This window comes from Alosa sapidissima, chromosome 14 (assembly GCF_018492685.1).
Source record: "Alosa sapidissima isolate fAloSap1 chromosome 14, fAloSap1.pri, whole genome shotgun sequence".
Lineage (NCBI taxonomy): Eukaryota > Metazoa > Chordata > Actinopteri > Clupeiformes > Clupeidae > Alosa > Alosa sapidissima.
The window spans coordinates 11,533,531-11,560,947 of record NC_055970.1 but is presented as its reverse complement, the minus strand read 5'-3'; the positions used below and the strand labels follow the sequence as shown (position 1 = coordinate 11,560,947).

At 43.3% G+C, this 27,417-nt stretch overlaps 2 protein-coding genes across 5 annotated transcripts in view; one reads left to right on the top strand and one right to left on the bottom strand.

Moving 5' to 3' along the window:
• LOC121681728 (caldesmon, smooth muscle-like) overlaps nt 1–25,735 on the top strand; it is a 27,101-nt gene extending 1,366 nt beyond the window's left edge. Inside the window, exons 1-16 of one of the 4 annotated variants that reach the window (XM_042061649.1) lie at nt 653–722; nt 5,898–5,980; nt 6,418–6,564; nt 8,756–9,116; nt 9,204–9,340; nt 10,098–10,347; nt 10,694–10,831; nt 10,986–11,009; nt 11,644–11,685; nt 12,162–12,205; nt 13,474–13,555; nt 14,567–14,707; nt 14,940–15,038; nt 16,062–16,148; nt 16,410–16,506; nt 24,794–25,735. In XM_042061649.1, the coding sequence (XP_041917583.1) occupies nt 8,796–9,116; nt 9,204–9,340; nt 10,098–10,347; nt 10,694–10,831; nt 10,986–11,009; nt 11,644–11,685; nt 12,162–12,205; nt 13,474–13,555; nt 14,567–14,707; nt 14,940–15,038; nt 16,062–16,148; nt 16,410–16,506; nt 24,794–24,807 (1,476 nt within the window). In that variant the 5' untranslated portion in view covers nt 653–722; nt 5,898–5,980; nt 6,418–6,564; nt 8,756–8,795 and the 3' untranslated portion in view covers nt 24,808–25,735. Of the gene's footprint in view, nt 1–424; nt 723–5,897; nt 5,981–6,417; nt 6,565–8,755; nt 9,117–9,203; nt 9,341–10,097; nt 10,348–10,693; nt 10,832–10,985; nt 11,010–11,643; nt 11,686–12,161; nt 12,206–13,473; nt 13,556–14,566; nt 14,708–14,939; nt 15,039–16,061; nt 16,149–16,409; nt 16,507–24,793 lie in introns of those variants that run through there. The other 3 variants (XM_042061646.1, XM_042061647.1, XM_042061648.1) reach the window with 3 other exon arrangements.
• LOC121681727 (mucin-17) lies at nt 17,546–27,417 on the bottom strand. Its single transcript, XM_042061645.1, has 3 exons — nt 27,029–27,417; nt 26,573–26,610; nt 17,546–24,641 (listed from the first exon to the last, which is right to left on the bottom strand). Exon 3 carries the CDS (start codon nt 24,630–24,632, stop codon nt 18,582–18,584), a length of 6,051 nt encoding a protein of 2,016 aa, XP_041917579.1. The 5' UTR covers nt 24,633–24,641; nt 26,573–26,610; nt 27,029–27,417; the 3' UTR covers nt 17,546–18,581.

Here is a 27,417-nt window from a genome sequence, read left to right as displayed (position 1 = left end):
TGTGTTTGTGCATGCAAGAATGTGATTTATGGGTGCATGAATTAACAAATGCTGAATTGTTGTGGAAGATAGAAGCCATGTTAAAGTATTGAGGGGATATAATCAAATGGTGAAGTATAGTGTGGATATCATCTTACATTCCTCAAGGGAGCAGTCACATGACCCTTGCAGTGTCCTGCCGATTGCAGAATGAGTTGTTGGTGGTGTGTGTGTGTGTGTGTTGGCAGGGGGGGTGGCAATAGGGCCAGGCTTTCATAACTCTCAATAAGAACCACATGCAGGTCTTAGAAAAAAGGGGTGAGGGGGGGAGGAAGGAGAGAGAGGAGAAACAGGGAGGAGGGAGGCTGAGGGGAGGAGGAAATGCATGATGACTAAAGCCTCTCTGGCTGTAAAGAGAGAGCTCTGGGAGAGAACCCTGCCATTCCCAAACCACAGCAAACAGGAGGAGAGGAAACCCTGTGTTTTTGTGTGAAGGAGAGAGAGAGAGAGAGAGAGGGAGGAATCACAAAGAAACATCCTTCCTGGAGACTCCACACCTCCTCAGTGGCTGATAGGGGCTTTACATTTCACAGTGTGCTCAAGAGTGTGCTCACCGGGGTGAACGTTTTGTTTCCAGCCCATCTCCTCACAGCTGAGCAGTCGACCGGCAGACAGACTGAAGCCATGTCCAGCTCAATCCTGAGAAGAAATTCCAGCAAACAAGGATTACAGAATCTCCAGAGGTTAGTGAAAAATATAACCAAAGTTATGTCACCTCAGTAATTTGGGGTTATAACACACACCCATAGTAAATGATCAGGTCTCAGGTGTGTTTGCATTTTCAGCTGAGTGTAGTATGTCATGACTTCAAATTGAACAGCCAGATGCTGTCCTTTGTTCAGAATGTCGGCAACATGAGACCACAGGTAACTCCCTAGTGGGATGCATGTTTGGCATTTAAAAGAAATGGCCACATGCCGTCAATAAAGACGAGAATTTCCACAGAATACTCTGCCACTTCAATATAACCAGAAACACCAACCACCTCTGATGTCAACAGCTGAACACTATTCCTCCACTGTGTCTCTATTGCCTTTAAAGCTTGTTGTTATTGGATGGAGATTCAGGGAGTGTCTCGGAGACTGCTGAGGCTGTGGAGTTATGTGGGTCAGGGGGGCAGCCCCTTGCGTCGGCCCCATTGTTCTAGGACTAATCTGTAGGTGTTTGATTTAGATCTGGGGAGATTACTGTTATTTTTCCAAGGCAGATTATCGCCAGCTTTCATCATGTCGGACAGTTGCTATTGACGGTCCATTTTCTGTCATGATTTCCAGAACGGGAGAGGCTGCATTGTGTTGTGTTGTTGGCTGTATCTATCTTGCCATCCACCCCTTCCTCCATGAGCACTTTTTTATGGTTTCTCTGTGAGTTAAGATAAGGTCTCCTCCTATATATGTGGGAGAGAATATGTGTGTCTTTGTGTAGGCTTTGTATCCCTGCCCCTCATGATTGAGAGCCTTGAGAAGTTGAGATTGCTCAGCCTCTCAGGGTGTCTTTGGGGTTGACTCAAGGTAGCTCCCCTCTGTAGGGTGGAGTGATCAGTTTGCAGTGCCCTCTGAGCTGCCTCCATCCTGCAGTACTACTGAGGTCAAAGGCCACTGAGACGCAATGTAAACCATGAGCTTTGAAGTGCCTATAGGGTTCAAAGGATCACCGCTGTGTTTCTGTCTTTTAAAATAACAATTTGGACAGAGCAGATATCACCATTTGTCTTTGTTGCAGCTTTTGTTAGGAGAATCTGGATTACATTATAAACTTTAACAACATTAACATTGAACAAAAACAAATAGTTGAACAAGACAATAGTTCTGTAACTGAGCCAGCACTTGAAAAAATGTAGTGGTCTCATTAATTAAACCACAATATATTTATAAGCCACTCTTGGAGGAGACGCTTGTCTTTTATTTTGTGGATAAACATTTTAAAATGTCAGACCTCAAAAACTCTCTGTTGTTGGCATTGCTCTGCTTCAGTTAGGAAACATAAATGACATCATTCATAAACACCTCCCACCAAAAGCTTTCTCAGCATGTGATCCTATTGATGTTCCCATTGGACTGTGTGTGTGTGTGTGTGTTAGTGTTTTGTGTGTGTGCCTGTGTGTGGTCTTCTTCATGCTGCCCGCCCCATATATTTCTGTAAAGACAGGGTCCTTCTTGCTATCCCTTATGAACCCTCTGTGGTCCAGCACTGTAAAGCCAGTTCTGACCGTCACAGACCACGGCCACCAAACTTCAGGACCCTATGATGCACAGCTGTGCAGACCTGCTGAGCTGCTTAGCCGTCTGATATGTCGGAATAATATGTTCTACTCCAAATGCAACCCTTCTGCTGATAGATATAGGCATACTGCGCCATGCTGTAGCCTACCAGGCTTTCCCAGTCAGTCTCGTCTCATTCCTCTGTCTCTACTGCTTGCCAGAGGTGCCAGTGCAAGGTGTCAGCCCCAGAGAGGCTTTGCACTTTATGATCTATTAGACACGTTGTGTGCTAATCATTACAAGGAGGCCCTGGTTCAAATCAACACTTCGTAAAGACTGCCCCGTGCGCCCTCCCGTTGAGCTTTAAAAATGAAATTGCGGGGGTGATGTAAAAGAAGTGGAATGTGAGTGCTGGCGTGCTTTTGGTTCACGTGGGAGAATGGAGAGTGTTTAACGTTAGCCTATTCTGCCCCAGTATTTAGCCCTGGTTGTGGCCAAGCACATTGAGTTACTCCAGGCTAAGCTACTTATCCCTGGTCTGTCTTGTACAGAAGCCCCATCTAAACCCCCACCTAAAGCAGCGTGATAAGATGAGGGGAGAATGCAGTAAACCAGTACACAAACAAGCTGACAAACTCGGAGAAAGCCCTTTATCTGCTCTTTATCTTGTGCATCAGGGCCTGGGGCAGGTTAAAGGGCAGAGGCTCAGGAAGCGAGGGCTGTTTGCACTCCTATGCTACATCGCCCTAACGAGAAGCTAATGTGGTGAATTTTTCTCTATTTAACTGCACTGAGGGGCATTGTGAATACCAGCGTCTCACTGGCAAACACGCTCGCGAAAATATCTACATTCTGCTCGGTCAGAGTTATTACCGAGGTCACTGAGGACTCGTGTGTAAAGTTTGCGAGCAGAATCGGCCCCATTATTCCTAGGAGTCAATGGTTTTGCCCCACAGACTCCAAGCGGCCACATGAGCTGTGGTTTCTTTGCAAGCCTGTTGGTGTGTCGCTTTATGACATCATGAAAATGATATTTAGTGTGTCTCAATGGTTTCCTTTATTGCTGAAACCTCCCTAATGGCAATGACCTCATCTAGTCGAGTCCCCCTCCTCCTCCTTCTCTTCCTCACCCCCCCCACACACCCCCCACCCCTCTGTATCTGTGTCACAGGCCTCAGCTGCCTCCTCGCAGGAGTGGAAAATATGAGGGCAATCAGATCAAGCCAAGCCCTCACCACAGAGAGACATACTGCACGTTCGTATCATCAGACCAGCCAGGGATACGTGGAGAGGGGTAGGATAGGGTGATGGTGGTGGATATCATCACTGCCATGCAAAGCAGGCATCTGAGAAAATAAGGCACTCTGTTATTTCCTCCTGAGGATAACCTCTGACATCCCTTGTCAGTGATATGAAAAAGTGTTGTGAATGCACAGGGGCACTTCAGAACAGCATTCTCAAAACAGCACATCACAGAAGAGCTATTTAATGTTGTTTTGAGCTAAATGATCAACTGTTAAGGGAACTAATACTGGCTAATTGGAAAAGGGCAGCACAGATGGGTTCAATTTCCTCTCCCCTTAATATCTAAATTTGATTCACTCGGCTTAAGTACCTCTGATCACTGGAATGGTTGGGTCTCTGTGGTGTGCGAGAACGACCACGATTTAGCCCATAGCTGAAAGTAAACACACAAGAGATCTGATTTTATGAAGGACATTGTGTCTGTTGATTCGGTTTAATGAGGACAATTAGCCCTGGCTGTTTCAGCTCTAAGCCCTAGCTCTAGTCTCAGAACACAACGTCAACAACAGGAAAACAGAGAAAACCTGTATCCTGTCCAGTCATTAGCTGTTGAATGCTGTCAGCTTGGCGGTGCAAGAGATTATGGGCTCATATTGAACTCCAGGTTTGGTGACATGCTAATTAGTTCACACACAACCCTGAAATGAATGCAAGTCACAGATGCATGCATAAAGAGATTAACAGGTTTTAATAAGCACCTGATTGTTGATCAGAGGCTGTGTGGTGGACTAGCCTCTGACGGCTGCCGTTGTGCTCCTGCTTGAACCGGAGGTTCGGAGCGGTGACCTATTTTCCTGTCCAGGAGTTCCTGGACATCGGTCAGCCTCCATCTCCCCCCAGATTTTCCAGTGGAATCTCTAGCAATTAAACGCCCCACCTCAGCTAGAGTTATGCGGTAGTATAGTTGTATTTCCTTTAAAAACTGAAAGACTGACTGTTCACTGCTGAAAACAGTGAGGTTAATCATCATCATTCACCAAGATCATCACCAAGATCTATAAGACCTCTTAAAGCAAACAAATGTGACCCTTTGTACAGACTTAAATAACACTCAAAAGATGCGCAAATGTGACCCTTTGTAAATAACACTCAAAAGATGCAGAGTTGCTTGAGGTGTTTCAAAAAGCTGAACTCCCAACAGCTCCCAAGCTAAAGTTTTGGTCAATTGCTTGGACTTTCATGGGGCTCTAGAGGAAAGTTCTCTGCTCTTTGCCAAACAATTACATGGGATAAGAGGGTGTTTGGCTGGGACAGACTCTCATTTACACAGATGTTTAAACAGAAACAAGGGCCGTTTATTGTTATAGTGCATTTGAGTCAATCAAAAGTACATCCACTGCCATCTTGCAGTTACGTTATGTGTACCTCAGGTAAAACATGTGGCACAAAAAGTCATTTGACCAAAACAGAGAAAGTATGGGTACTTTCCATGATATATGGGTCATCTCTGTCGATTCACAGGAAGTCACGGGGAAGTTTCCTGTAAATGTGATATCTTTGTCAGAGAGCAAGGCAGGACACAGCCGCTTTCCTGGCCAAAGGGACTTCTCTTCCTCCCCTAAAACGTGACCGCCTTCCATTGGCCTACTAAATGGTGAACCGCTGCCTCGCTTGCCGTGGTGACCGAACCCTCTTTCCTCATTTTTTACGCGCACTGGCGCAGCCAAGGCAATGAGCTAATTCAGTGGCAAGAGCACAGGAAAAAGAGATGAGCAGTAATCAAAGTGCAAAGCGCGGCTGGTGACTTTGGACTAAAGGGGCTATATTGAAGCGCACTGTATGTAGGGCAAAAAACAAAAACAATCAGGGTGACAGTGATCGGGATATTGTGTCGGTGGGTGTTTATGGTCGACAGCGTCACCCCAATAAAAACATGGCAGAAACACTAAAGCAAGCCGGCAGCACGGAGCAGAAATACGATCCACAAACACCATAGCAGATGTCTGATAAATAGCAGCTGTAATCTGATACACTGAGCCCGCTGAGAGCTGTAAGCCCACTGAGGACTCTCACACCTCAGATCCGCTTCAGACCTCTCCATCTCTCACCCCATTCCTTTAGCCTTTGAGCTGATTTCTCCATTTGACCCGATCGGGGGGGTTTGTTATCTGTAATGGTTGCTCAAACAAATGATTTCATCAAGCCCACTGGACTGGCTCCCACTAGTTTAGCTAAACGACAGCACTAGTGCACTGGTGCACTGATCGTGGAAACACAACAAATGCCCAAGGAGTGCAGTTTGGGTAAGATGAGGTGACGTCTTTCACACTTCACCGACCGTGACTTAGGTCCATGAAAACTCCTCGTTTTGGCCCCTCTTCTGCTGCTGAAAGATAAATTGTTGATTTACAGCTCCTGTGTCAGCAGAACATTAAGTTGTTGGACTCCTGTACCCCGAGACACATAAATGATACTTCAGCATGGCCCAGACGCAAGTATGCTCACCAGTCCCTAAATATAGAGCTCCTTGAATGTCACTGGAGTCTCTTGATGTCCAGGTCTTAAGACAGCCATGTAGATGCACTTTGACATCACCAGTATTTCTTGTCCCCCCACATGCATGACTGCTTGACACATACTGTATGCAATGACACCACAGAAGCTACGGTACACTATGCTGTAGCCCCTGCAATTCCCAGTGCTGACACATATGATTTACAGTGAACATCTACTTAGCTCTTGCATGGTACTTTGCAAGGTAAAGTTTGTACGGGATATACATATGGTTGCACTAAGCATCTCATCTCCATAACTAAGCATCTCATGATTTCCGCATGTGTCACTACTTGTAAGATATCCCAAAGGTTTTTAACCCATCACAAAACAAGAAGAGACAGATATAATGAACTAAGTTTGTCCTTCCCTTTTGTAGGATAACGGCCCAGAGGAGTGTTGAGGATGCAGAGGAGATCGAGCGTGAGCGGAGACGAAGGGCCAGGCAGAGGTTTGGGGCCCAGAATGGCTCAGCAGGGTCTGGGGAGACCCAGCACAGCGGTGGATATACACTGGAGGACGACATGTAAGTATCAAGGGTTTTACTGGACCAAGGCTGATGCTGTATGCTTCACTGATCTCGTTACTGATGGCTTGTGGTTGAGCTTTTGGTGCAGGATAACTCAACAAGTATAGGCTGTTGTTAACCCTGTTAGTTTTCATTTCTCTGAAATGCCCCTATGCAATAATTATGAACTTACAAAGAAACAAGGATTACTTCCTATCTTCCCATCAACCTTCATCCCAAATGATTTGGTGAAGTCAGAGATTGATATGGAGATAGAGGAAACACCATACCACAATGAGGTAACCTGACATTTGTGGTTGAATTGCATAATCCCTCAACTTACCACACATCTTTTTTGAGTTCTTCTTGTTTAACACAATGTCCTGATGAGCAAACGCTATGAATGTGGCTGGCGCCATTTCACTAGCTGCCCACCGATCACGTCACTGTTAATAAAGTAAAGTTTGAAAATGTCATTATTTAAATGATGACCCACACTAAGATAAGATTGTTTTCTGGGTAAACCAAGAAGGGAAACCACACTGAGTCATTGTGCTGCCTCTGTTCCTAAGTCAAAAAGCAAACACTCCAAGCATCTCTGTGGACATGGCAGAGTATGTGCTCTCTAGGTGGCACTCTGTAATGGATCCAAATGACTTAATGCTCATTTCAACAGTTTTTGTGCTCATTCTTTAGTTTCCCTTTTTAATCATCAAGTGATGAGTGTCCACACTGACCTGGGCTCTCTCTCTAGCCAGACGCAAAGGTAAATACAGCCAAGTTGTATGGAGTGTTCAGTCAGCCTGTGTCAGTGAGCAGTGCTGACTACATCTCCCAGATGGAGAGAGTGCATAGTTAGCTTCTTCAGTGGAATATTCTTAATGAAGCATGTAACATGCTTTCATCAGCACTCCAAAGACAACACTACGTATGCTCAGAATAGAAGCACTTTGCTTCATCTGTAATATAATGATCATATGATTTAATTCACATTTTGTTTTGTTGTGGCGTCACACGCACAACTCTGAGACGGAGAAACATTTGTTGGCAGATTTCCCCCCCAAATGGCTTATTGCTAAGTGTTTGCTGTAAGCCCAAAATAAAACGTTCTGTTGTTGAGGTAATAACCAGCTAATGATCCATTGGCGGCCGAGTGGCAAGAAAGCAAGATGTTTGGCCTAAATCTGTGGCTCCACTGCAGCTGCAGAACGCTCTTCCTTTGTTACACTTCCAAAAGTATTTGGAGTTTTATATGGGGGAGGGAGGGGAGAGTACTTTTTATATGGGAGCAAAGATACAGTACAGTTGACAATGAAGAGCACAAAGGGTTTTCAGTGTGAGTCCTCAGGGGACAGCCTCTGCAAACTGCTGGCTGAACGAACGGCAGCCCTTTTCGGATAAAATGGGCATCAAACAGGAAACACATTTTCCCCTCTTGGTTTGTGTGTATTTCCATGTTCGCTCAGCTTGTTTCCATGGTATCCCAGTGCCTGGCGCACACCTGTTGCTGGCCCCGGCTCTTGACTGCGTGGCACAGCCCTCTGGTTAAATAAACAGTGCCCCAGTGGTGCTCCGTGCCGACTGGCACAGGTGTCGCTTTGTTGGGCACAGTGGGACAGACGTCTGATCACAGTATGGCTGCTGGCTGACCTTCACACATGCAGGGCTTTGTCTATGGCCCTCTGTTTAAACACCATGCTGTCTGCAGCTCATCCGTCAGTGCTTTGTGCCTGCTTGAAGTTGCTTTGGTGATCCACAATAGCGATACCCTGTGCGATTTTAAACAAATTGTATGTTTTTTGGTGGACTGAGAAAAGCTAGGTTTGGTGTATGCTTTCCTATTGTAGATCATAGGAAACACATGGCATATATACTTACACATATGTAAACGGGGCTGAGGATTATAAGTTAGGCAATACTGAAATGTATGGACCCTTTCAAGAGAGTTCCATTATCACCATCATAGTTGGCCCCACAAGACTTCCTTTTTAACATTCCATATGTTATCTTAATGCAGAGGAAGTAGATTGGGGCCCAAATAGAATGTTCAACCATTGTTTACCTTGTTGAAAGGGTCTATAGAGGTGGAATGTTACAGAATGCTGTAAGTAAACCAATTGGGTAATAGTTTGTATTTAAAACCAGACCCTCGGACACACAGGTTAATTATGCATTGAATTCCGACCATTTTGTCTAATTTTCTCTGTAGCTCTGAGAGTGCAGAGCTCAAGCCCTCTCACCAGTCAGCCATGGAGGAGGACGAGGGCTTCAGCGACTGGACCCAGAGGCTGGAGAAGCGTCGGCAGAAGCGCATGGAGGAGCACGCTAGTTCGACGGAGGAGGACAGAACGGTACCGGCGCCACCCAGACAGAACGGCACCACCAGACACACCAGCACGAGCGTTTCCATCCTGAAGTCCACCACACACAGACCACTGCATAACGGAGCAGGAGGAGGGCCACAGGAGGAGGAGGGCTGGAGCTGGAGAAGACACAAGGAGCAGGAGGACACGGGTCACAGAGACTGGGAGGGAGAGGAGGACATCAGGAAAACAGGAGCAAAGGCCAAGGTACAATGCAACAATCAAGTATCAAATAAGACCTACAGAACTGAGGTTCCACCGACTCTCAAATAAGCACATATTTCCTTCTTGCAGGCAGACAAAAAGCCGCTGATAATTTCATACACGTCCAAGCTGGTCCTGCAGCACGATGTGAGGTACATGAACGGCAATGGAGTGACAGACGGAGGGGATGTGACATCACACATGACCACATCCAAGATCATACCAGGGTAAGAGACCATTATAGGCTAAAATGGGCTTCATAATTTCATGTAATTTCAGCCTGTGTCAAGTCATCTCCACTGGTTTTAGCTCAGTCATGTTGCCTTTCATCACTGTTGAACATTATTCTAAAGCACCGGACTGAGCTAATAGTTTCTTTTACAGTCAGGAACAGTAGATATTAGCAGTCAAAATAGGTGACCACATGTAGCCTACCTGTTTTCAACATAATTCCTAGTGAAGGTATAGGCTTTACATGCTCAGACAAACAGATGCAAATATTCTAACATTCCACAGAAAGTTACACATGAGTTGAACACATATTGAGAAATCACACAAATTGGTGTAACTTTCTTGACTTCCTCAAATTTGACATCCTTCCAGTTCCTGTTCAGCTTAGTGTAAACTGAACAGGAACACATAATTATACACAGTCAGTCATGACAGATAGAAGACGATCATCCTCCTCCTCCAGCTACCACAGAGTCAGGTAAACCACTTGGCCACAATTATATCATTTTGGAAATCTAGCCAGATGGAAATTTTAGCCTAAGTGTTGTTGCTTTCTGATTTATGATTTTAAGACTTTTAGAACTATGAAAGTCTCTGCTATGACTGTGTAATGTGGTGTGCAACCTATAGAACAAAACTAGCTCATGCAAATCCGCAGTGAATACACTCATATTTAAACCCTATTAAATACGTAATATTCGTTGTTTTTATATGACCAGCTCACTATTCTCACTTAATTTGCTGTCACCACAGGGCTGAGAGTCTTGCAGAGGATGATGAGGCATTTGAGGCTGCCCAGGAGCGGGAGGCCAAACTGCAGAGCATCCGACTAAGCCACCAGCAGAAGGAGCAGCAGGAATTAGACGAGCTGAGGCAGAAGGGCATGGATGCCCAGCAGGAGCTCGAGGATCTCAACATGAGGAGAGAGGAGCGCCGGCGCGCCCGCGAGGAGGAGGAAAGACGGCGGGAAGAAGAAGAGCAGCTGCGCAAAGCCAGAGAGGAGGTCAAATGAACGCAGCCCGCCCTTGCACAACACACAGACATATCAGGCATATCAAGTTCACACATAAGCTCTTACATAATGCAGGTTTTTTAGGGAACTAGTTTGTATAACATCCTAAAACAGTCAAATCCATTTAAAAAAGATAAACACAACTGTCGTAGCCTACAAACTAGCTAGGCCTACACTAATCTGAGTAGGCCTACCCAGAAGGCTTACACTAATGTGGCTAACATTAGCACGCTAGTTAGTTAGTTAGCTTCTGCTTAGTTGCATCTTCAATGCAATGCAATGCATCTCATCACACAACGTATGAGTTCTTATGTGAATGCTTTATTTGGTCCATCAGGAGGAGAGGCAGAGGATGCGAGAGGAGATCGAGCGGAGGAGGATGGAGGCCACGGAGAGGAGGATGAAACGCCTGAGCACCTCCAGCGCCGAGGAGGAGCCCTTCAGTCCCCTCAGTCCGAGGAGCCCATCTTTTAAGGTAGGCTAGGCTACAGGCATGACTGATAGCACTTATCATGTAGCCTGATGTCTATTCATACTGTAGCCTACATGCTGAATGCTTATTAAAAAGCTTCCCAATATCTCATACTACTGGTGGCATTTATGTTCTGTTTTTCATGCATCACATTCAGAAGCTTCTCATTCAGTTCTATCCAGTAAGTTTGATGTGATGATGTAAATGTGGTGGTGAGGTGGTTAGGTGTTTGATCTGTGAAATGCTGTATAATCACAATAAGTAATTGATTTCAGACCTGAGTATTTGGTGTGAAGCAGTGTTGCACATGCTCATCTGTCGTACCCGTTTTGTCCTCCTGACTTGTTGCCGCTTCCCCTTTCATTGCATGTTGACATATCCTCTGTTTCCTTTGCAACATTAGGACATAACAGAATTGGATCAACTGATCACTGCATGTGTTTGCTGTGCTCTTGCCTTGACTATAGATGATATCTAAACATCTACACTCTCCGGACATAGGTGTAGTCCTATCTAACACTGCATGTGTGCAACCTTTCAGAGACCTACCAGTCTGACAAAGCTATTAGTCGGACAAAAAAGAGATGCTATCTATCTCTCACACTGACTAATCAAGACTGGCTAAACGTTCTCTGTGACATGGGTTCAGTTTTTTTCCTCCACAACATTTCTAAAATTGTAAAAAAAAAAAAATCCTATTGTGCAGTGTGTCCCTGTGCAAAGTATGTGTGTCTGTCTGCAGCAAGTGTGGTGTCTGCCTTTTTTATGCTTGAATCATTCTTGCTGCCAATGTGCTTCTGCCTGTGTAATTTCAGAATGAGAATGAAGAGAGGGTGACTGCAGAAAGCACATGCTCGGTGAGTTTCTCACTCACTAACCACTGGTTCAGGTCTCATGGTCCCAAGGTGCAGTGGGAAAGAACCAAAACTGTGGTTTGAATGTGGGTGTGACAGGCATCTGCCAGCTCTTTGTGTGCTGCTCTGGATGTGTTGTGCTTTTGTGTCCCTTCAGTCTCTGCAGTAACTTTTTTGAATAGTCGTTTATTTCATAATAATAAAAGTTGTCTTTCAAAAAAACATATGGTCAACAACAGTGTGAAGCACTTGAAAGTATGTTAAGCACTTTAAAGACTATTTACTGTAGGAGTACTCTCAGAGAAGGGTGAAATGACTGGGATAAGCACTATGTTAGCTTGATGATGACAGCTATCTGACAGATGACAGCACCTGAACTGTGTGATCAGCATGAAGGCATCCTGCCAGTTTCCCTCAGTTACTGTGCACATGCCAAGTGGTGATCTGACATTGAATCCAATCCTTTTCTCTCTCCTCAGATTACAGAGAGAACAGAGTCTTTGAAATGCTCGCTTAAGAAAAGGTGAGTTCACTGACATAACCCAATTGTCCTCTTGAATAGGAAGTATACACACTAGGTGACACGGGTGTGGAAACTAGGGATGTGGTCATAAACCTTTTTTTTCTGCCGGTGATAAAAGCGCTAGTTGTGTCTTTGACCGTATCCACATTTGGCTAAATGGATAGTGTTGTGTGACAGTAAAGTTGACAGGAGCCCGGCAATTGGGTGCGACTTTTCCTTTTATTGCGTTACTTTTGTTCAACATGATTTATGGCACAGCTAATCCACTCCAGATGTTGCCCTGGTGTTTGCATTTGGTGGTTGGTAAGATATGCACTCACAACCATTGTCAGGCTCCACACTGTCTGAGCCTGTTCACTATCAGTGCTAAACAGCTTGCTGCCACACAGAGATATGTGCAGTAGGATGCTGCCTGGCAGATGTCTTGAAAGTGAATCAGACAGTCACAGTCACAGAGTTAAGATATGTTAAGATCAAGGTTTTAGATGAAGGAAAGGAGAATCCTTGTCTGTATGTCACACGTTTGACATCCAATTGGGCCGACTTAGCTGGCTGAGGGGGGCTCCACTTTGCCATCGGTGTGCAGAGCATCCTTTCATTGTTTGCTGAGATGCCAGCGGCGACGGGTGAGAGGAAGCATCTCACTTCGCTGATGTAAACATGACGGAAGACATCCTGCCTCAGGTCCTGCCGCTGCCGGGCGCCACTTAACCCCTCTCCAGTAAAGAGAGCATGACATCATCGGGTCTTATCCAAACACCTTCCCTCACTGTTCATTCATCTCTGTCTCTCCTTAGGACAGCCTCGGTTAAGATTCCCAAATCTTTTTCTAATCACTGCAGCATGATCTCATCCAAGACGGCTGGAGAGGATTCAAAGAGCACATAAAAATGAATACCGGAAAGGAAAAGAAATGCAAACCCATCATTTCACCTCCTTTCTTGTGCTCTGTAATTATAGTGCACTATTTTTTTGCCTGGCACAGATATCAGCTATATAATATGGATGTACTCCTCTGTCTGCAAGCATGATACACATACTTAATGAGTTAGAAGGCAGACTCGTTAGTTTGTATGATTGCTCAAAGTCCTCGATATGAAACAAAGCACCATTGTGAAACCATTGGGAGGTTAAATCCAGTCCTTGGACATTAGTTTGGCAAACAGTACTAAATACAGTTATCATCTCCAAGTCATGAATGGATGACATGTAATATACTTTAGCTGTTATTTTCAAATAATATTTCCCTCCCCCCCTCTTAAAAACAGCAACAGCCTGAAGAGCGCTCAACCTCCTGTACCAATTGCCAAGATTGACGACAGACTGGAACAGTACAATCAGGCCATTGAGGTAAGCTGTTCTCCATTTGCTTATGGCGGTTCATGAGGGTCAGATACTTAACACCAGCATGAGTCAAACTTAAAAAAAAAAGTGCATTTCTCAACGCGTAATTTTCACCTTGCACAGGACCTGTTTCCCAGACACTGATGTGAAGTGTTCATGCTCTGACATGTTCAATCCAAGCCATGCTCTCATACATGAACTGACGTAATCTGCGTCTCTATCTAACAAATCATCTTGAGTTTCCCCTTGTCAGTGAGAATGAACTAGGAGGCCCTTTGAGCCTTTGAGGTGTTGTCTCGTCTCAGAGTTACAACACGTCATTCCTGGGCTGGCAGATTTAACTGCAGGGTGGGGGTGGTACACAAATACCCCGTTTGCCTACCACCCCCCTCAGTTATGGGAAAGCAGATGTGCGGGACTGATTGAGTCACTATCCTCTGTAGCACTGTGATGTGAAGAAATGTCACCACTGACTCAGAACCAGTAGTCATTCACAAGTTCCTCACCATGTCCCAACATCATTACCTGGAGCAAAACCAGGTCTTACACACTGAACACAGCCCAGTGTAACCACCTGCTCATGTTTTTCACCATGTGCCAGCAGCATCCTCATTTGGAACAAAGTCAGATACACCTGCAAGAATGACAGACTTATGCACACACTGTGCGTCCAGCCAAAAGTAATATTGTTAGTCATACAATTTTTTAAGCTAATGTCTAGCCGTATGGCTCTTGGGATCCACACCCAGATGAACCGTCTCTGACTGAACATGTGTCAGTACCAATTGTGAAAAATTGTAAAAGAAATCACTTAGACATGCCTGTGTAGCATATGGCCCAAAATAAGTAATTCTATCTCCAATGCCCTTGGCCGTCTTTGGCAAACGCAAAGAAATGTGTGTGCTGTTTTCAAACAACCGCAAGAGTCAGCAAAATGGCATGAATACAAAACATGTTTCCTCTCAAACAAAGCCTGTCAGGCCCCAAAATTTATAACACCCCCACTTGTGCTTACAGATTTCCTCAAAGGAAGCTAAAGCAGCCAAGCAAGCTTTGATGGAGATCCCCAGCCCCCCTGAGCCCGTGGCCTCAAAGAAGAGCCTGTTTGAAGCAGGAGATGCCTGGAACCAGAATGCCTCAAAGACCACTCCATCCAAAGTACAGTAGTTTACTAATCCATGGACATATGTACATAAGATATCTGTTTTGTTCTGTTACAGAGAGATGTTCTGTTATCTGCCCTGTACATTTAGTGGAGAGGACAGAAATGGTCATGGAATACTATATATGTTGAATACATTAAAAGAACATTTACAGCACAGCCATTTACATTAAAATCTACTAATGTAATATAATTAAAATAACACCGTGTTCAATGTCTGTGCCTTAGGATGCAGAGGAGTTGAAGGTGGGTGTGGCTGACCTTATCACCAAATGGGCACAGGGCAGCTCAGACGGGAGTGTGAAGACCTCGCCCTCGAAGGCAGCGGTGAGATGATCTATGAGAGTTATACTTAACAGCAAAAAAAAGTGCAGTTGCTGTGACTGAGATCTGCCACAGTTTTTCATTCATGTGTATGGCTCCGTAACCATAAGAGTGAGTAGTTTATGTGAAGATGACAGCATTTATGTCACTAAGGTAAACACACAATCTAAAATAGCTTGGACAGCCGTTATATGTCTCTTGGCAGGCATGCTAAACCCTTGATCTTGAAACATTACCCAACATTAATAAATACTAGCTAAAGATGACCTCTCCTTCGAAAGTAGTTGCTAGGTATAAATACTAAGACTTGGTAACTGTAAATGAACTTCATTGGTCTATAGCAAGACACTCACTGCATGTAATCTGACATTAATGCACATTTCCGCTTTGATAACATGTAAATTAAATTTGTGTCTTTAGCAGGCATTGAAAACTCAGGTATAACGGATGTATAATACATGTTTTGTTAAACATGTTGCATAAACAGCTCTTGGGTCATTCTGAATTGTTCAGACTTGCTAGCTCTCCTGCATCTATCTCTCCCCTCTTCTCTTCTTCTACTCCCTCAGTCTTCTTATTTCAACTCCCCTGTCTGGTGTTCTACTTACCATTTCCTTCTCCAAGGTAACTGAAACTTTCTTTTTCCACTACATGTATTTCTCCATCTTAAACTTTCTCCATCTGCCATCTCTTTTGCCATAGCTTTTATTGATCTGAACAAGGCCGAACACAAAGTCCAAGTCAGACAGTGCTGCTATTAAACTGAATGAGCGCACCAGCTCTGGTTGAACGTTCACAGCTGAGGGAGTCTCTCAACAGATAATCCAGTTTGCTCGGTGGATGTTATCTGTGAAATTCTGCCCCCTACTGTTCAAATTTTCAATGAACATTATTTGGATGAGACGGGTTGTCATGTCATCAATCAATCACTTAACTAGGCTGCTCTATTCAAATGTCTTCAGAAGGTGTTCACATTTAGAGGTCAGGTTTTGGTTTAATACATTGATGTTCCTTCCTCTATAACAGGAAGTGAAGCCTGGTGATGTATTAAACAAGAAGAACCTCTGGGAAAATCTAGGAGACTCACCTGGAAACTCTGGACCCGGAGCAAAAGTATTGAATTGCTCTTTAAATCAGAATTTTATGTAATCTCAGTCACTTGACTTTTTTCAAAAATAAGACAGAAATATGCTTATTGTGAGATTCTCTTAATGGATATTAGATGCATTAATTGGCATAACGTGTAGATTTGAGTAATAAAACATCTGAATTAATTATTAACGTTATGATTATCTTGACTAGATAATGATTCAGCAAAGTCAATGTAGATATACAGCATTTTCACCATAAGTGTAATTGTTTACTTCATTACAGGGCACTCCTTGTGGCAAGAAGTATAAATTTGTCAAGACCCGGCATGGAAAATATGAAAAGATTGCAGTTGATGATGAATACACATTTGAGAAATCAGGTACGTTCCTTCTCATGTTTTGTTTTTAAATACATTTCTTGATACACCTATCTTACAGTAAATTAACTCATATGACACTACATATCTTTACAATACATGTTTTTCTTGAACATATTATATCAATTTAAATTAATAAAACAGGATTTGAGGTGTCAACAAAAGCATCTACTGCTTCATGACCAAGATAATATCTTTTGCCATTGTCATACTTTGTCATTTGACGAGCCACTTTGTATGTGAAACTAATTTGAATAAATCAGACAGTTGTCATGTTGTGCTGACTTTGATCCTCACACCATGGGCTACTTATCATCACCTTTAATAGGAGAGGTCTGTCACAGCCCCACGCACATCTCTTCCATTAAAAGGGCATGCCAGTGTCTTGTCTGGTTCCCTATACTGTACATGTGGATGGGTTGGGCATTAGAGAGGTTTGCTAATCCCCTGTGACTTTGTGAGGGGAGGGTAGCCAGGTGTGGAGAGCAGAGTATTTAAGCACACTGGGCAAGACTGTCAGGAAGCAGGAACTAGGATTATGTGTGCCTTGACACAAGTAGTACTGTCCTGTCTTTGTGATTATTCACATGCCTGACCAGGATTCTACCTAGTGCAGGTCACGCCTGCCATTCAAAGACCCACTTAAATTAGGGTTAACTTTAACTTTAATGTATGGTTATAAATTATGAACAAATGTTTGTGGAACAATTGGTGTGGGACAGACTATCAGCATTTACCTTGTACACTGAATACATTAGCCAAAGTACAAAGGTTATGAATATTTAAAAATCTAAACCGACAGGACTTTTCAGAAACATTTTCTGCTAACAACACACATAAGCCAAATCTGTACACAACTACAAAACCATACCTGTGATGGAGCCATACTTTATGGTGGTAAATAAGTATTTGTAGAGACTATTGAAACAAGCCTTGCATGCGTAGTCTGGGTCTCTAGATTTTAATTAGTGTAAATTCAAAGTAGTATATATGAAACACTGTACAAACATGTCAAAACACAAAATTAAGACGTTTAGAATGGTTGAAACAAGTATGTGAAATTACTTTAATCAATCCATCAAAAAGCAAATATACTCATTGAAATACAAAACGTTTGCACTTTATTCTTTACTATTCTTAAAATATTGAACATGCAAGTAAAAACAACCATAGATAAAACGTAGAACATCCAAAATTACCCTCCCCTCGAACAAAAATATACTGTACTGCTATTAATGACATGGACAACATTGTAAGACAGTGTCTTCAAAGCCATAGAAAGGTTTCCCACAGAAGGCACCTGCATTAAGGCATCCCCTAAATACACTTAAGCCATTCCGTACCCTCAGAGCATCCAAGGATTTTCTCTCATCTTCTAATAACAACATGCCATCTATGCACAGGATACTTAGAGGACCCTGATCCACTTTACTTGCTCATGTCAAACTACATTGGCTAGTTATCCAATAAACCCTCTGTCACATTCTATGACCCAACTCCATTCCAAATCTAAAACATTTCCACCAAGTCCCTCGTCAAAACATATTTCCCGAGACAACATGATCAACTACTGTACATTTTAAAGTTTGTCCAATTTGCAATCATTTATTAATTTATTGTGCACCTCCGGAAACATGAAAAACCAACAGATTTTACTGTTATACTCAATATACATACCTTAAATATAGCACCCCAGGCCTGGCCTCCAGCCTCCCTCCCCCTGTACTTATGAAGTCACTGCCTCACACAGCTGTGCTTGTCCGTCTTATACTGTCCTTCCACACTGTCAATCCAGGAATGTACAAGCTCTATTTTCACACAGAAACACCCGCAGTGCCGGGCCCAGTACGGTAGATACTCTGCCACACCCATGCTCAGGTTAAAAGCAATTAGTAAAAAAAAACTGGACATTCTCAAGCATGTACCATGTGTACAGTGTAGCTAAAGCTAAAAGTTTGTAAACGCCTGCTAGCAAATCCTTCTTGAAATGATAGCTTGTCTTTTCTCTTCTTGGTAAACTGATCTGAGTTGGATACATTTAGAAGGTTTAAAAATAAACATCTGAAAAATCTCTGCTCTCAGACATCAGTTGTTTTGGACTTTGACATACCGAATCCTCTCGCTGTTCTGTTAAAGTCCTTGGGTTCCTCTTCTTGAGTTTTGCGTTGTATTAGACCTCTCTCAAACATCGTAGCAATTTTGTTCAGTGGTTTTTCAGCAGCCTCCCTTAGCTTCCTAGCATCAAAACGTGGACTATAAAGAAGGACAGGCAAATGATACACAAACGAAGGGATGTCAACCTGGCTTTCTTTTAAGGGGTTTTTATCTTCCTCACTTTTATTGGCATTCACATGCTTCAAGATTTTGTCTTTGGTGGAGAACATTTGAAAGAGAACTGCATCCCACATCTTCATAGCCCTGGGGGGTGCCTCCTTCTTAACAATCTCCTGTCCTGTGGGTTTATCTTTGGCACCAGCAGTATTTCCATCTTTGCCCTCACCCTCCTTCTTTCTGTCATCCTCTGCCTCCTTGATCTCTGGATCCTGTTCAGGAAACTTGGGCTCCTCAGGTTCAACCACCATGTGCTTCTTTAGTCTACCCCAGCCGCTCAGCTTGGCCTTTAGTCCTTTGGGTTTCAGTGATGCTTTGGCCTTAGTGTCTGCCTTTGGGGCAGCATTCGATACCTCATCCACCTTCTTCTGTGTTGCTGAAGGTGTAGTTGAGGAGGCAGACTGTTTATGGTTTGTTGTTGCAGTTGAGACCTTGTCCTCGGTGGTATCACCACAATCAGCTGGTGGCACTGTTTGTGCCACTTCCACTATAGGTTGTGTCAGAGATATTGAAACTGGAGGTCGTGTTTTCTCTGTGGATGAGGCTTCTGTTTGTGTTGTTGTGAATAGGTTTTGTGGTTGTGGTGCTGTGGCGGTAACTTCAGATTGTGCTTGAGGAAGGGATTGAGGTTGTGTATTTGTTGTGACTGTAGCTTGTGTTTCCACTGTTGAGCCTGGTGGTTTTGTGGTGGTGACTGTGGTTAAAACTTGTGGCTGTATTGTCACTGGAGATTTGGTTTGATTTTTTGGGAGTGGCGGTTGGGATTGGGCTGTTGTGATTGTAGGTGTTTGCCTATCTATGGCTGGAAGAGATGTCTTCCTTGAATTTGGAGCCTCTGTTTGCATTGTTTTAATGGGGGCATGTGATTGTGGTGTTATGACAGATACTTGCGTCTGTTCTATGGTTATTGAGGTTGGGTGTTTAGAATCAGAACTCACTTCAGTCGGTACCTTTGAGTCCATTGTAGACTTTGAGTCAGATGAAGTGATTGTTGTATCATTTTTGATCTTGTGGGGTGGCATAAGGCCTGTACTTGTTTGTACGAAGGGCTTGTTGTCTTTTGTAAGCTTCAAAGAAAACTTGGTTGATAGATCGAAGTTTTTTTCAACTATGTCTGTGACTTTAACATCAGACATACTGGTGGAAGTAGCATTTTCATCTGTACTCTGATTTGGTTTGTTTTCTAATGAATGGCTGACATTACCATCTCCAGAAGAATTTGTGGAAGAGCCAGTCGCAAGTATGGATTTGTTCTCTAATCTAGGTGAAAGATATTGTCTTGTGTTCATCATTTGTTTAGTGTCAGCAGTCATCACAGAGGCCCTAATGTCCATGGTGGACTTTGCAGATAATCCATTGTCTGCAAAAAGCATGTCAGAGGACCTAATCTCACTGTCAGATTTGATGGACTGCCTGATATCCATGGTTGATTTTGCATAAAGCTTATTTTCTGTAGACAGTGTTGTGTAAGATTTTCTGTCCATAGTTGGAGTTGTTGACAAAGTTGGAGTAGTTACATTTCTCCTGACCATGGTTGGAGTTGTAGATGTTTTCCTGTCCATGATTGAAGTTAAAGGGGTTCTTCTGTCCATAGTTGGAGTTGATGAGGTTCTCCTGTCCATGATAGGAGTTAATAAAGTTCTTCTGTCCATGGTTGGAGTTGATAAGATTCTTCTGTCCATGGTTGGAGTTGAAGAGGTTCTCCTCTCCATAGTTGGAGTTGAAGATGTTCTCCTGTCCACAATTGGAGTTGAAGTGGTTCTCCTGTCCATAGTTGGATTTGAAGTGTTTTTTCTATCCATGGTTGGAGTTGATAAGATTTTCCTGTCCATGGTTGGAGTTGATGAGACTCTCCTGTCCATGATTGGAGTTGAAGTGGTTCTCCTGTCTATGGTTGGATTTGAAGTGGTTCTGTTGTCCACAGTTGGAGTTGAAGTGGGCCTCCTTTCCATGGTTGGGGTTGATAAAGTTCTCCTGGCCATTGTTGGAGTTGTTCCTATGTTTGTTGTAGAGTTAGCTGATTGTTTGACAGCTGTGGTGAGATCATTAAAAGGATTTGTTAGTGCTCTGGAGTAGATAACTGATTTTGTTAAAGTGTCAGCTTTAGTGTCTGAAGCTGGAGTTTCAGTTCCTGTTTTGACCATGCTAGGAAGTCCAGTCTCTTTGTTATCTGGTTTTGTAGGTGGATGTAAGGGAACTGCACTGGTACTTCTGAATGGATTAACATATTTTGATACATCTGGGGAGTTAATGCTGTCAGCAAGCTTTTTTGATAACTGACTATCACTAGTAGGGATAACCAAAGAATTTAAATCTGTTGCCAAATTGATGGCAGAAGGCATGACTCCAGGGAGTGTTTTGGATGGTTCTGAATTGATCGTTTTTGAAGTGGTTTTAGTATTTGTTTCTATTGTAGATGTGCCTGTAATAGTTTTAGAGACTGTGGTCTCTACACTTGACTTTGTAGTAGCTGCATTTGAGGTAGCAAGAATGCTATGAGAGTTTGTATCAGTGGTCTTTGTCAATTTCTTGGTCTCTGTGGATATATCTGACTGGACTTTTGACAAAGTAGAATTATTTAGAAGAGGTTGTGAAGTTGAATTTGATGACAGTTTGCTGACTATAACTTGCTGTTTAGATGTGGATTCTTGAATGCACAAAGTTGATTGAGGCATTTGTTGTGCCATTTGTTTCACTGGCATTTCTGCAGCATGTGAACTTTCATTGTTAATGTTTGTTTTGAGCAAAGGGTAAATAGGCATACTTTGTCCATGGGTTAGGACCGAAGTCGTCAGTGTTCTTTTGTCTTTCACCGAAGATGACTTCAAATCTTCTCTCACAGTACACCCATTTGCCATAACTGATTCAGTTATTTGTTCAATGGGCTCCTTTAAGCTCGCCAGAACTGCCTGTCTGCCTGAACTTTGCACCATATCTTTTTGTTGGGATGATACCGGTGCATTTAGTCTTGACACACCTTCTGTTGGTGTTTCCTGAGCCTGTCTAGCTAATACAGATGTATCAGGGATTTTCTCATCAGATACTGGTGTTTGTAACTGATTCACAGTGTTGTCAGATGATGTAGTCACTTCTGAAGAGTTCTGAGATGTAGACAGATGGATCATGGAGGTGCTCAGCTTAGTTCCACTCTGTGCCTCACTTTGCAGTTTTGTAGTTCCTTCAAGTTGCTGTGAGTTTTCCTCAGGTTTATTCATAGCATTTGAGGAATTTATATCATGTGTTGCTGAATTGACTGTTCTTGAAGATGACAAATCATCTAGACAACTTTTGGGTGCATCACCTGACTGTGTCTTATTTGCAGAGGGACCATAATAAGTCTTGATTCCCCCGTAAGCAGCATATTCAACAGGAGTCAGTCCGTAATAGGTTGATTTCACCCTAGGTTTGTGGAGCTCACTTGTCGATGCATTCAGTCTTTGATTTCCAAGTAATCGTGATGGAGGTCTTGGTGACCAGTGTACTGGGGTGATCGGGGTCTGATAGGGTGTGATGGGGTTTTGATAGCTCTGAGGGGGAGGTGCAGGGACTGGAAGGCCCTGGCTCACAGATCTTGGTATGGTAAATTCATTTGAGGGTGTCGCTGGTGCAACTGCCTCATATGTCTGAGCCCTGGAAATCTGATACTCCTGTGGGGCCATAGTAGGCACAGGCTCCACACTTGCTGTAGCATTTAGCTGAGAGGCCTCTGTCGGTTTTGTTCTCAATAAAGAAACGTCCGATGGTAACTTAGGTATTGACTGGGCCTCAGCGATAACTTTAGCTGCTAGACTAACTTCTTTTTGAGGCTCGTTTAAGTCAATGCCATTTTGAATTTGAGCTTTGTTTATTTCCTGTGGCACAGAAGGATTTAGAGGATTAGGGGGTATAGCAGATATTTCGCTTCTGGTGATGATAGACGATGTGGGTCCCTGAACCTCTTTTTTAACTGCATGGTGGACATCCCTTGTGGAGGAAAAGGTTGGAGGTGCAGCAAAGAGCAGTGGGTTGGCTTTAGATATTTCTAAAACTGGAGTTTTAGCCCTAGAGACCTGAAAAGCAGGAGTCTTTGGTCGCCCTGATGGGGTTTTTCTTCCTGTAGGATCATAGGAAGAAGTCACACTCTTCTTCACCTCAGAGGTAGGTGTTTTCTCCCTGTGTATGGTTGAAAGAGATGCTCCATTGTAAGATGTGTTAAGTCCAGTTATGTCTTGAAGAGATGGAGGCTTAGATAACTCATAAAATGTGGCTTTAGATGTATATACTTTCAAGTGTTTTTTCATGGCAGATAACTCTCCAGAAACCATGTGAGGGGCAGAGCCCTGTGAATACATTTCAGGCTCTGGCTTATGGTTTGTGACTGATACTGACGCCAGGACTGGCACATGAGGTTGACTTGGGGTCTGGGCAAAGACAGGAAGTTGTGGAGGAGCAAGAGGTCCTGGAGAGCTTTGAAACGGTACAGGGAGCATTTGTTCTTGAGATGGTCTTGGTGGAGGCATAACCACAGTGGGTCCATATGGGCCTTGTGTTGATTGGTTTGGGAAACTAGAAGCTTGAGTAGCCACAGTGGGTCCATATGGGCCTTGTGTTGATTGGTTTGGGAAACTAGAAGCTTGAGTAGTCACAGTGGGTCCATACGGGCCTTGTGTTGATTGGTTTGGGAAACTAGAAGCTTGAGTAGTCACAGTGGGTCGATATGGGCATTGCGATTGTTGGTTTGGTAAACTAGGAAATTGAGCAGCCGCAGTGGGTCCATAAGGGCCTGCTGAGAGTTGGTTTGCGATACTAGGAGGTTGAGCACTTCCAAATGTTTGTATTGGTTGAGGGGCTGAGGGGGCCATTGGAGCTAGCTGTTGTCCTGGTGGTTGATTGGATAGTGGGATTGACGTTTTGTGCCCATAGGATCCTGGTATGGACGTCTGATTGAAAGTACTAGAAACAGGTGGTGGCACTTGGGGTAGACTAGATCCAAGTGTTAGAGTTGAAGTTGACAAATGTCTTTGTAAAGAACCAGAACTCTGTTGTCCGGGCGCTGCTTTTGGAAAAGGGGTAGCCTCAGTGGAGCCATAGGGGCCTTTTGTGAAGGGCTGGGGTAAGGCACTTGAGATGGGGCCTTGGAGTTGAGGTTGAGGTTGAGGGGGGGCTGTGTAGGCTTGGGTTGGAACTGTTGCAGTCAAAGAACTTGGCACAGGTGCTTGGGATTGCTGTTGTAAGGTTGGTGGTGCTGGACAGACCCCAGCCGGTCTCGGTCCATACGGGCCTGGTGTGATTGTTTGACCAGCGGCTGGCTCAGGTGCTTTGGCTGTGGGTTCTGTGATTGACAGCTCAGTGATGGGGGTGGCATCATCAAACAGAAATGAGGAACATGCATACAGGGGTGCGATGTGACACTCAGGCACAGGAGCCAAATTTGACAATGACTGCGTAGATGCAGCCTCAGATCCATGAAAAGGAGAGTTACGTCGGTATGACAAGGGTGTGGGTGACTGCTGGTAGAAGGGTCTGGCTGAGTAGCAGTTCAGGTTGAGGGAACTGCCATAGAGCGGGACATCTGGTGTTCTTGGTGGTGTTGAGGTGTCACTAAATTCTAAGTCACTGATCTCATTAACTGGAGAGAGATTCGAGCGGAAAGGGATGGGTGTTTGGGAACAGGAGGAAGACTTCTTCTTGGCTGACTTCTTGATGAGTTTCTGCAGGCGGGCGTTATCCTTGCCTGGCTTGGGAAGCAGTGGGGGAGGGTACTGGGAGGGCTCCAGGTCAGGAAGGGGTCCATTGCTAAAACTGACCGCCATCACCATTTCAACCCCCTGGAAAATAAAAAGGAATATAAAGGAAAATGTTACTTAAGAGTTAAGAGACTTTAAAAGAAATTATGACATACAAATGGTTTTGATGCTGCAACTATGCTTCAGTCCTCCTTTGTAAATTAAACTAATTCAATCTTCTGTCAATTTTTCAGGTGAAGACTTATGAAAGACCAGCTGAGAAGCAGATTCAGAGCATTCAAAGACATTGTGACAATTCTCTCACATTCACCTAGGATATTAGACATTAGATCCCCCTTTTTCAACATGTAATATTTTCCATGGTCATTCCTTATCATTTCAGTATTTCCTATGTACCCTATGATAATGCCAATCTATTCTATCCTTTAAATATGTTTTGCTTTGTTGTCAATATATTTGTTTTGTATTTATGATTACCGTGTTATCATTTTTTTTGTTATTGACCCAGTTCCAATTTCAGTAATTCCATATGTTATTAAAACACTGAAGAGACTGTTGTTGTTTTAAGTCCCGCAGTTTCTTCAGAAATAGGTATAGAAACAGAATCAGGAGCAATAAACTGGGAATAAGCATGGATTGTTCTTCAGTACGTACTTGTCTGTCTGAATGCCTGCAATGTTTTATTAATGTGAATCGACTGCTAGCTGCGTTTATTTTCTATTCATTTTGCACTGCATGTGGCTTTCAGGAACATAGACTGAGGTTCTGTCACAATGATAAAGACTTGCTTTGACTGCCTAAGCATTTTTAATGTGTCAAACATTCAAAACCACCTTCAAGATATACAAAACATTGTAGTGAAGTGGTTTTAAATAACAGAGTGGAGAAAGTATGCTAGAGCTAAGAAATAAGTCATCATCATGAAAGCCAAGTGAAATTAACCTTGTGTATTTATAGAGGGTTTTTACTTGGCTAAATAAATATGTAGTCCTATTATTAAGTTTACACAGGCTGGCATTGCTAAACATAATTGACCCTACTTGTTGATCATTGTATTACAGACATTAATTTCCTATTTCCCTTTTTTCGTTTTCATATAAAGCTAGAAGATGCTGGAAAAAAGTTGTGGATTGGGATCAATGATGAAAATAGCACATAAATGATGTTTAATACAATTTGCTTATTGTTTTTCTTTCCTGTGAAAGTTACAAGTGTGGATGAACAATTGCATATGTATAATATGTATACTTTCAGTCAGTCCCCTTTTTCACCCAAGCACTAGGCATAAAACATGACAGGGCAATAAGGACCCTGTCATTTCTGACCTAATTTTAACTTGATCCTTAGAGAGCAGCATAAGTAACTAGCACTAGTAAAATTACCTAAGAATAGTATTAATCTTACCAGTATAGATTTCAAGGTTCACTTGAAACACTTAAAGAACTCCAAAATACTTGTGTTTGATCAGTTAGTGGGCTTGGTAAGTACTCAAAGTTGAGGAGCAGCTCAACTTTGTAGGCCTCACCAGAGAGTGCTGGCATAATGTCAGGTTGCAGGACTCATTCTGCATTTGGCATTAACTACAACAGCAGATGTTTCTGACCACAAATGATAAAACATCAACCATTACATATACTGTACTGTATCATGAGTGTGTTGATGATTTGAAATGTGAGGTGTTCAGCCAGTGTCTTCCAAAGCCTCCACGGAAGGATTACATTTGAAAATGAGTTTAACACACAACCAGACACAAGACCCAGACGGACACATGAGTAGAGGTCATCCATTTAAGGCACTGGATATATGGGGCACCACTACCATACATGCTTGAAAGGGGGCAGTATAATAATAGTGGCCACAAACAACAACTTGCACAATTCCTTTGCGAAGAAATTGATCGTACAAAGTACAGAATTTGAAAGTATAAGTTGACTAATCTCTTTGGTGCATTGATTTATGTATGAGGCCATCCAATAAGGGATGGAAAAAGATCACGTTCTCATATGACTTACCAGGGCTTGATGATGGATGACGACGACCCTTGATCCGTCTGTTGGAGAGAGATTACACTGGTTTAAGGGTTTTAAATGTAGGGTGCTAAGACTCCCAAAGTTCTCACTATTACTCATATCATTGTATTGACAATAATGAATTACATATTACTGCTGTAGAAATAAAGTACTTGATAGCATATATCGTTCACAAAATTCTTAACATTCTTCAAGGTACAAGTGCAAGATACTACGTATAGCATTCTTTAGCCAACATAAGCAGTGCATGCTATACAATGCAACATGCAAAAAAAGTTCCCTAAAGGATAAAGCACTTGATATTAGGGCCCAAACCAGTCCCTGGGGGCAAAAGCCCCAGAAACCCATGGGCTCAATACATTCCATTGCCAATTATCTTTCACTGAAACACAGCTTTGAATATATAGATGATTCTTGCATTTTTTCTATTCGGTTTACCTGTGTGAGTGCTGCTTTAGGGGGAAACTGACTGCTCCCTGCAAATCCCAGCCTGGAGTGTCAGAGGGGACAACACAGGACCTCACCCTGCCTACCCATGGGAGAGCAACTACTCCAAAAATAAAACCCTTGCCCTAAATTCATGTTCTACTTTGACAACACGCAGGCAGCAGTAACCAGGCAGGCAGGCGGGCAGGGGGCTTTCCACTTCACCTGAGATATATGGTGGTGTCACTGGCCCCTGCGATACCTCCTCACTCCTTGGCCTGCATGGAGCTACCCCTGCAGGCCACAGGGAGCATTCTGGTGCCTCTCTCTGTGCGTGTGTCTGTCTGTTGAGGAGTCCTTCAACTGGCTGCTACTACATCCAGACTCTCACCGCACCCTTT

What these genes read in the sequence shown, in the direction of transcription:
- LOC121681727 (XM_042061645.1), bottom strand. Translation starts at nt 24,632, where the DNA reads ATGGTGATGGCGGTCAGTTTTAGCAATGGACCCCTTCCTGACCTGGAG.